This window comes from Ursus maritimus, unplaced genomic scaffold (assembly GCF_017311325.1).
Source record: "Ursus maritimus isolate PB19 unplaced genomic scaffold, ASM1731132v1 scaffold_6, whole genome shotgun sequence".
Classification (NCBI taxonomy): domain Eukaryota; kingdom Metazoa; phylum Chordata; class Mammalia; order Carnivora; family Ursidae; genus Ursus; species Ursus maritimus.
In genome coordinates this window covers 48,274,553-48,285,006 of record NW_024426774.1, presented here as the reverse complement: position 1 = coordinate 48,285,006, position 10,454 = coordinate 48,274,553, and the positions used below count along the sequence as shown (strand labels likewise).

Here is a 10,454-nt window from a genome sequence, read left to right as displayed (position 1 = left end):
CATCTGTTGAAAAGACTGGCTTGGGGCACCTGGATGGCTCAGTCAGTTAAGTGTCTGCCTTCGGCTCAGGTCATGATCCCGGAGTCCCTGGATCGAGCCCTGAGCCGGGCTCCCTGCTCAGTGTGGAATCTGTTTCTCCCTCTGCCCCTCCCCCCAACCCCACTCATGCTCTCTCTCTCATAAATAAAATCTTGAAAATATTGTCTTTTACCCATTTAAGGGTCTTGGAGTCCTTGTCAAAAATCATTTGACCATATATGTGATGGTTTATTTTGGGGCTGTCTATTCTATTGGTCTATGTGTCTGCTTTAGCCAATACCTTTCATTACTGTAGCTTTGAAGCAAGTTTTGAAAAAGGAAGTGTGAGTCCTCGAGTTTTTTTCTTCTTTTTCAAGATTGTTTCAGCTATGCAGGGTCACTTGAAATTCCATATGAATCCTAGGATGGGCTTTTCTATTTCTGTGAAAAATGTCACTGGGATTTTAATAGAGGTTGCACTGAATCTATAGATCACTTTGGGTAGCAGCGACATTTTAACAATATTAAGTCTTCTAATCTGTGAACAAAGAATGTGTTCCATTTGTGTCTTCTCTAATTCAGCAATATTTTGTGGGTTTCATTGTACAAGTCTTTCACCTCCTTGGTTAATTACAAAATATTTTTATTCTTTTTGATGCTATTATAAATGGAATTGTTTTTGTAATTTCTTCAGACCATTCGCTGTTTGTGTATAGAAATGCAAATGATTTTTGTGTGTTGACTTTTTATCCTACTTTGCTGAATTCATGATTTATTCTAACAGGGGGTTTTTTGGTGTGGAATCTTTACAGTCTTCTACATATACAGTCATATTATCTGTAAACAGAGATATTTTACTTCTTCCTTCTCAATTTGGATGCCTTTTTTTTTTTTTAAGTAATCCCTACACCCAATGTGGGGCTCGAACTCATGACTCCGAGATCAAGAGCCACATGCTCTTCTGACTGAGCCAACCAGGCACCCCCATGCCTTTTCTTTTTCTTGCCTAGTTGCTCCAACTTAAACTTCCAGTCATATTTTGAATAGAAGTGGTGAAAGCCTTGTTCCTGATTTTAGAGAAAACACTTTCATTCTTTCATCATTGAATATGTTTACTGTGGGTTTTTATTCTATGGTTCTTACTATGTTGAGGGAATTTCCTTCTATTCCTAGTTTGTTGAGTGTTTTTAGTATGAAAGCATGTTGAATTTTGTCAAATGCTTTTTCTGCATCAGTTGGGATGATAATGTGGGGGTTTTTTCCTTCATTCTGTTGATGTGGTGAATTATATTCATCAATTTTCATGTGTTGAACCATCCTTGCATTTCAGGAATAAATTCCACTTGATCGTGGTGTATAATCCTTTTAATAGGTTACTGAATTCTGTTTACTAGTATTTTGTTGAAGATTTTTGCATCTACATTCATCAGGAATATTAGTCTGTAGCTTTCTTGTAGTGTCTTCATCCGGCTATCTTATATGAGGTAATGCTGACCTCACAAAAATGAGTAAGTGTTCCCTCCTTTTCAATTCTCCTCTTCAGTTTTTTGGAAAAATTTGAGAGGAATTAGTATTAGCTCTTCTTTAAATGTTTGGTAGAATTAACCGGTGAAGCCATCGGGTCCAGAGATTTTCTTCATTGGAAGATTTCTGATTACTGATTCAATCTCCTTACTAGTTATAGGTCTATTCCAAATTTTCTATTTCTTTGTGATTTAGTCTTGGTAGGTTTTGTGTTTCTAAGAACTTGTCCATTTCACCTAGGTTACCAAATTGTTGACGTACAATTGTTCTTAGTATTTTCTCATAATCCTTTTTTATTTCTATAAAATTAGTAGTAATGTCCCACCTTCATTTCTGATTTTAGTGATTTGAGTCTTCTATTTTCTTCTTAGTCCATCTAGCTGAAGGTTTGACAATTTTGATCTTTTTGAAGAACCAACTTTTGGTTTCATTACTTTTCTCTGTTGTTTTTCAGTATTTCATTTATCTCTGTTTTAGTCCTTATTATTTCCTTTTTTCCTTCTGTTAATTTGGCTTTAGTTTGTTCTTTTTCTAGTTCCTTAAGTTGTAAAATTAGGTTGTTGATTTGAGATCTTTGTTTTTCTTTTAAAGCTATATTTACTTTAGAGAGAGAAAGAGCATCAGTGGGGTAGCAGAGGGAGAGCAAGAGAGAGAATCTCAAGCAGACGCGTCACTGAGCACGGAGGCCAACAGAGGGTTCCATTCCATGACCCCAAGATCACAACCTGAGCCAAAAATCGAGTTGGATGCTTAACCAACTGCACCATCTAAGTTCCCCAGAGATCTTTCTTGTTTTTTAATATAAGTATTTATAACTATAAATTTCCCCCTTAGTAGCATTTTCATGGAGTCCCATGAACTTTGGTATGTTGTGTTTCATTTTTGTTCATCTCTAAATATATTCTTATATCCCTCGTGATTTCTTTTTTGATCTATTGTTTGTTTAAAAGTGTTATTTAGTTTCCACAATTTTGTGAATTTTCCAGTTTCTCTTTTGTTACTGATTTCTAATTTCATCCCCATTGCGGAGATGATTTGTATGGGATCTATTTTTAAAATCTACTGAGACTTAATTTGTGGCCTAACATATAGTCTATCCTAGAAAATGTCCCACATACACTTGAGAAAAATTGTGTATTCTGTTGTTGGGTAGAGCATTCTGTATATATCTGTTAGATCTAGCAGTTTTGTAGTGTTAAGTTCTCTATTTCCTTACTGTCCTTCTGTCTGGTTGTTCTATCCATTATTGTGAGTGGGGTACTGAAGTCTCCAACTTTTATTGTAAAACTGTGTATTTATCCCTTCAATTCTATCAGTTTTTGCTTCACATATTTTGATGGTCTGTTAAAATTCTCGCTATATTGAAATTTTTATTTATAATGTCCTTTGTCTCTTGTAACCTTTTTTGATCTAAAATCTCTTTTGCCTGATATTAGTATATCCACACCTGCTCTCTTGGCTACTATTTGCATGGAATATCTTTTTCTGTTATTTCACTTCTAATCTGTTTGTGTCTTTGGATCGCCAGTGATTCTCTTATAAACATAATATAATTGGATCATTTGTTTTTATCCATCTGTAAACCTCTGCCATTTTCCCCCCACATATGCAATAATACTTTTATGTTTAGGCACCAGGCCAAAGTGACAGCAAAAGTGAAGAGGAGTTTGGCCAAAGACTGTAGGCATTTCTATCCCCCTACCCTTTGGGAGACAAATATGAGAGCCATCCTTGGGGGGTGGTATCTCCTGATGGAGGGGACAGAAGTTGCCTTCACCTCTACTTTCAGCAAAGGGTACTTGTGGCTTCAGACTGCAGGTGTCATATTCTGTAATATTTAACTGTATTTTATAAATATAACAACCATAAAACTAAATAATGAGGATATGGTATGTTAACCCAACCTGAATAGGAATTTCATAATTTGATAAGTCTGACTGAAATAAATCTTCAATACAGATAATACAAACTAAGAAAAAGGTCTGTCAGCAGTCAGTGAAAAAGATAATAGAACAGAACATTACATTTAAATATTTAAACTGAAATCAAAGAACAGCAAATGTACGAAGGATACAGAGAATATGCAGATCTCACATCTACAAAGTAGTAAACTAAAACTCAAATGATTAAGTGATGGAAATAGCTTAATGCAGAGAAAAGCTTGTGCCAAACCCTAGTTTTGTCATTTACCAGCTGCATGATCTTGGCTATTGTTAATTAACTTCTCAGAGTTTTAATTTCTTCACCTGTACAAGGTAAATTATCTAATTTACAAAGTGGCTATTAAGATTAAATATGATAAAATACCTAGTTCAATTTCTCAAAGCCTAATAACTGCTCAGTAATTATTACAATCATATCCAAAGTCACAAAACCTATTGGCAGAGCTGGTACTGGAACCCAGGTGTCCTGACTGTTAATGTGCTGCCTTTTCTAAGGCTGCACTGTTTCAAGGCTTACATTTAAGTCTTTTTTTTTTTTTTTAAGATTTACTTATTCATTTAAGAGAAAGAGAGAGAGAAAGAGCTCTTGTGGTGGGGAGGGGCAAAGGGAGAGGGAGAGAATCTCAAACAGACTCTGTGCCATGTGCATAGCCTGAAGTGGCTCCCTCCCACAATCATGAGATCAAGACCTGAGCCAAAACCAAGAGTTGGTCACTTAACCCACTGAGCCACTCAGGCATCTCTAAGTCATTTTAAAACTAAGGTTCAGTTCCATTGGTATACATATGGATGGACATGCATATGACTTCAACCGATATCTATTCTCTCTGGAGGACATAACTAGATTAATTTCAAAGTTGACCTTTGATAATTAGTATTATGTTCATACATGAAGTACAGCACATTAACAGATCATTATATCAAAGAGAATTTGTGAATCTCAAACAAGAAGGGAGATCTTAAGAAGAAATGCTGATGTGGAGCTCTCCTCCCTATGTAGAACCCACCCCCCTTAAAAAAAAAAAAGTTGCTTTTGTCCAGTTGGACATGGTAGACCATATTCAGTGGAGTATGTCTGACTACATACAAAGAAGTTCTTTCTCATCGGATGGGATATACTCTCTGTCTTTTGATTGGAGAGTTTAATCCATTTACATTTAAAGTAATTACCAATAAGGAGGGACTGACTTCTGTCATTGTGCTATGTGTTTTCTATATGCCTTATAGCTTTTTTGTCCCTCATTTCCATCACTACTATCTTATTTTGTGTTTGGTTTTTTTTTGTTAGTGAAATGTTTAAATTCAGTTCTCATTTCGTTTTATGTATATTCTATAACTATTTTCTTTATGGTTACCATGAGGATTATATTTAACATCCTAAAGTTATAACATTCTAATATGAATTTACACCAGCTTAACTTCAATAGTATAACAAAAACTCTGCTCCTTTACAACTTTGTCTCCATATTTTTCAGTTAATGTCACAAAATTACATCTTTATGCATTGTGTGCCCCAAACATAAATATTTTAAATGCATTAGTTTCTTAAATTATGTAGAAAACAAGATGTGGAGTTACAAACCAAAGTTACAAAAATACTAGCTTTTACATAATTGTTTTTTCTTTAAATGCATTTATATCTTAATTTTTTTTTAAAAAAAGGAAAATTACATGGGGCACCTGGGTGGCACAGTGGTTGAGCATCTGCCTTCGGCTCAGGGCATGATCCTAGCATTATGGGATCGAGCCCCACATCAGGCTCTTCTGCTATGAGCCTGCTTCTTCCTCTCCCACTCCCCCTGCTTGTGTTCCCTCTCTCGCTGGCTGTCTCTATCTCTGTCAAATGAATAAATAAATAAAATCTTTTAAAAAAAAAGGAAAATTATAAACCATTGTTACAATTTTTAAATTTTTGTGTTTTTTAATCAATAATACTTTCCTTTATAGCTTCAGATTTCACTCATCCTTTAAAAATCTTTTCCCTAACACCTGCACAAAAATAAATTGCAGACCTAAATGTAAAAGCTAAAATAACAAGGAATAAAAAAAGTAACAGGAGAATATCTTCATAACTGGGGCAGGCAAAGGTTTCTTTTAAAGGACACAAAAACAGATTAAACTTCATTAAAACTAATTTTTGTTCATAAAAAAAACCAACAATAAAAGAATGAAAAGGCAGACCACAGAATGGGAGAAGATACTTGCTTCTCTGTATAGAGCAACAAGGAACTTGATCCCAAAATATCTATATCTATATGTAAATCATCTTACAAATAAAGATAGTAACCCAACACAAAAATAAGCAAACTACTTGAACAGGCACTTCACATAAAAGAGGATATTCAAGTGGTTGATAAGCTATGAAAAGATGCTGAACATTAACAGTATTCAGGGAAATAAATGCAAATTAAAACCACATTTTGTTAACTTCACAAAGCTAGCAACTTTGCTAACCCCTCTTGCTCTATTTACTTACGTTTAAATTGGGAATATTAATGTCTGTCCTCAGGAATTTACAGACTAAGGAGGAATAAGTGAAATAATAGAAAACAGGTAACTATGTACTGAAATACAGTGAATCATGTACTGAAAACCCAGAGCTAGAGGGGTGCCTGGGTGGCTTAGTTGGTTAAGCATCTGCCTTTGGCTCAGATCACGATCCCAGGGTCCTGTGATCAAGCCCCATGTCAGGCTCCCTGCTCAGCAGGAGAGTCTGCCTCTCCCTCTTCCTCTCCCTCTCCCTCTGCCAATGCTCGTATGCTCTCTCTCTCTCAAATAAATAAAATCTTTAAAAAAACAAACAAAAACAAAGAAAAAAAATCCAGAGCTAGAGGCTAGAGATACAGTGACTATATCCTTTTTTTTTTTTTTAAAGATTTTATTTATTTGACAGAGATAGAGACAGCCAGCGAGAGAGGGAACACAAGCAGGGGGAGTGGGAGAGGAAGAAGCAGGCTCATAGCAGAAGAGCCTGATGTGGGGCTTGATCCCAGATCGCCGGGATCACGCCCTGAGCCGAAGGCAGACGCTTAACCGCTGTCCCACCCAGGCGCCCCTACAGTGACTATATTCTTTACCAAAAAAAATCAACACAAATAGACTTAAAATGTTCTTTAGCCTTCCATCTTACATGTTTTATCTTGTTCTTTGTCAACTCCCCCTAATTCCAGAGTGCATGCTGCTGCCAGATTAGCCCATTGCGTGTCTCAGTGCATAAAGTGACACAGACCAGACACTTTATCTTGGCCTTATAAATCTGTTCCCATCCTATCACTGAACCCTTTTAAGAAGTTTAGCCCAGCTCATCTACCAATGTAAATAGCTTCTCCCCTCCCCATAATGGTTACCATTTAGCTAAAAACACCATCTCATTTAATTCTTGTAACAATCCCATCAGGTGAGTATTATTTTCTCATCCAAGAGATCATTCCCATTTTATAAGAAATTGGAGGCTTGGAGTGAATAATCCACTTATCTGAAGTCACAGAAATGCTCAGGGACAAAGCTGAGATTTAAAGACAGGTTTATCCAACTCCAAAATCTACATTTTCTATCACTGTACTCCACTGGCGCCCAACATCATGAGCTGTTATTGTCTTTGTGGGTCTGAAGAGGGGGGTGCCCGTGTCCCTCCTCGCAGGCATGCTGTTGGCACCTTGGCACTGAAATCTTGTGGGGGGGGGTCCCTTGGGGTGGCACAGTCCCACCCTCTTAGAGGAAAAGCTCCTTAAAAAGAAATATGTTGGGGCCCCCAGGTGGCCCAGTTAGGCGTCTGCCTTCAGCTTGGGTCATGGTCTCGGGGTCCTGGGATCTAGCCCTGCATCGGGCTCCCTACTCCCCCAGGGAGTCTGCTTCTCCCTCTCCCTGTGTTTGCTGCTTCCCCTGCTTGTGCTCTGTCAAATAAGCGGATAAAATCAGAAAAGAAAGGGAAATGAAAAAGAAAAATGTTGAGAAATGGGGAGGTGTGTGTAGGATTTCAGAGTCAACTTTCACTTGATCCCCTAGTGGGTCTGACTTTAGGTAAGTGAGAGCTCCTCTTCTGAGTTTGCATCCCACCCACAACCCTTCCCCAGAGCTGTCATTGGTGTCTCCTCATCTCTGACCCAGCATCCCCTGGCCAGACCACAGTTATCCTAGATCTGGGACTAGCTGGGCCACCCATTGATGATGTCACCCACAATCTCAGGTTCCAGGCTGCCTGGGAGGCTGTCCAGGAGATGGGGCCACCATCTGCTAAAGTGGGAATGCAGGGCAGGAGGCTGTTTTACCTCAGCAAGGTTCCTCTGGTCCCTACCTGGCAGAGCAGACAGGGGCGTGTTGTGTCCCAAACAGCTGATGCCTATTGACAAAGGCATGGAACTGCCCTCAACCTGATTGAGTAGTTTCAATGTTAGCCGTTAACTTGAGGAGGCAGAATGCAATAGGAGCCTGGGAAGCAAGAATCCCTCTGAGCACCACAATCACAGCACAATGCTCACCACGAACCAGGCCAATTCTAAATGCATTAACTCATGTAAGCAACACAGCAACTCCACAAGATAGCTACTACCATCGCCCATTTAACAGGTAAGGAAATACCAACAGTAACTTTTAATTTGCCTGAGAACTGCTAGTGAGTACTGGTTATTCATCTGTGAAAGAGGGATGCAAATGCCAGCCCTAAATCTACATAATTCAAGGAGTTTTGTACACAACTCCTACGCATTGGTAATAAAGAGTATTTCTTAAGCTGGAACCGTTACAGTTTACCTCCTTCCACCTTTTGGGATATAGGAAAGACTTTTTCCAGTGGGGCCCAGGTAACGCGGGTGCAGAAAGTTCCTGGGGAAAGTCCAAAATAAATTGGTAACCATAGCGGTGTCTCCAGGAAGGGGAAACTGAGTGGTTGGGGGGCCGGATGGGAAATCTACTTTTCACTGTATTTATCAAGATATTTGAATTAAACAAAGGTTAAAAGGTCTGCATAGTCCCAGGTGAAGCTGGCTGGGGCTTCTGCTTCAAAGATGGCGCAAGGATAAGGCCAGGCCTGCCGGCGCCCAGGATCACCAGTGAGCTACAGCGAGCTCAGCGTCCTTTCCCTACGGCACCGGGGTGGGCATTTTCAAACGCGGAGGAAGGGAGCGAGTGCCCACCGCCCGGGCTTAGGAGGGTCTAGCCCCGCAGCGCACCGGAGGCCCCCGCCCCGGGCGGCTGGAAGAAAAGGCCGGCCCCCTCCCCGCCCAGCCCCGCCAAATTTAAAAGCCCTCGCCCACCCGCTGGGGCCGTTCCTGACCAACAAGTCTTTCTCCCACATTGCGGGGTGCTCCCCCTCGCCTCTCGCGCTCCCCGTACGGCCGCCCACAGGCCCTGGCTCCTCTCCCAGGGCCCGTCCGGGCGGCAGCCGCGCCATGTCCAGCCCGGTGCAGCGAGGCCGCCGGCCGCCCACTCCCCCCGACGCTCCGGACCAGCCCCCGCGCTCAGGCGGCTCCCCCGCGCCCCAGCACCGCCGGGCCGGGCCAGGCACACCCCGCGCTCCCGGACGCCTCGACTCGTCCTTCTCCGTCGAGGCCATCCTGGCCAGGCCCGCCCGCCGCCCGCCCGCCACCGCCCTGCTGGCCGTGTCTGCCTGCGCCGCCGCGAGGCTCGGCACGGCTCCCTCCGGGTTTCCCGCGACGTGGCTGCCAGCCTACCTGGGCGTGGGTCTCCTCCAGCCGTGCCCCCAGCCGCCCGGGCCGGGGCTCCACGTGGCTCACTTCTGCGGCCTCCAGGGCCTCGGCGTCACAGGTACGAGGTGGCCGGGCGCCCGGGAGCTGGGCGGGGCGGCTGTAGCGTGGAAGCCGCGACAGTGGTCACAGGATAGAGAAGTCCCTGAGTTTGAGAATCACGCCCGGTCGGAGGGGGAAGGGGCCCAACGACCCTTGACCTTGCAGTGGAATCCGTGACCCGGGGGTGGGAGTGGCGGAGACCAACCCACGCCGGACGAGGCTCCCCCCGCACGCTCGCTGCGGAGCACAGAGGTGTGCGTGAGCGCGGGTGCAGCGCGGGACGTGCGGGCGGGTCAGAGGGGGGTCTCGGAAGACCGGCCCGGGGCCAGCCCTGGGGCTGTAGAGCGTCCTGTCAGAAGGAGTTTATAGAGTCTCTCGCCCCCTCCACACCTCTTCGGATAACGCTTCGTAGCGCAGACTTTTGGCCGAAGCCGAACGCCCCGTCTCAGCTAGGAGAGGCGGCTGCTGCGGTGGTGAGGTTCGGAGCTGACAAATGCCCAGACCCGGGTGCCGCCTCCACCGCTACCGTCCGTGGAGCTTAGGCTCCACACTGAACTGCTCCGAGCCTGCTAGCATATAGCGCTCTTAGAAGGGAACCTCGGGCTGTGGGGCGCAGGCACTTAAATCCCAACGAGCACTTAACTGTTGACCTAACGTTCTCCTCTAGCATTAACAGCCACCCACAGGTGGATGCCATTTTCGGCAATCTGATTCATGCTTCCCCACCTCCCCTTGAGGAAAACAGGTGCAAAGCTAGTGCAAGCCTTGTCAACCCATACCAAGATCGATGTAACAGTCTTCCTTGGTGCCTACTCCCCGGGCTCTCTCCATTCTGCATTTCCACCCCTTTCAGCTGGGCATTCTCCACCCCACCCCCATTCTAGGCTCTCAACCCTATCCAAATTCATTCCACTGCATCTGAGCGACAGGCGCAGGGCTCCAAGCCAATTTTCCCTAACTTCCTCAGACAGCGGAGCTCTGAATTGCAGTTTACTGCTTTATATTCCAGTGATCTAATTTTCAAGTTAGATTTTGCATAGTGATTACATTCATACAGTTCAAACTTTGAAATGTTTACTAAGTTAGATGGAGAAGAGTTTCCCTGAACCCTCCTGTCCCCCAGTCACCTGGTTAACCCCACCCCACAAGCAGCCACTGATGCCTGTCTCTTTATTCTTCCAGAGGTATTTTATGCATATTGTGTGTGTGTGTGTGTGTGTGTGTG

The 10,454-nt window shown here is 43.1% G+C and overlaps 1 protein-coding gene across 1 annotated transcript in view; it reads left to right on the top strand.

The window, feature by feature from the left end:
• Positions 1-8,872: 8,872 nt before the first annotated feature.
• The window catches only part of NOTO (notochord homeobox), a 5,512-nt gene continuing 3,930 nt past the window's right edge, over positions 8,873-10,454 (top strand). Inside the window, exon 1 of the mRNA XM_040623703.1 lies at positions 8,873-9,248. Within this exon, the coding sequence (XP_040479637.1) occupies positions 8,873-9,248 (376 nt within the window). The remainder of the gene's footprint in view (positions 9,249-10,454) is intronic.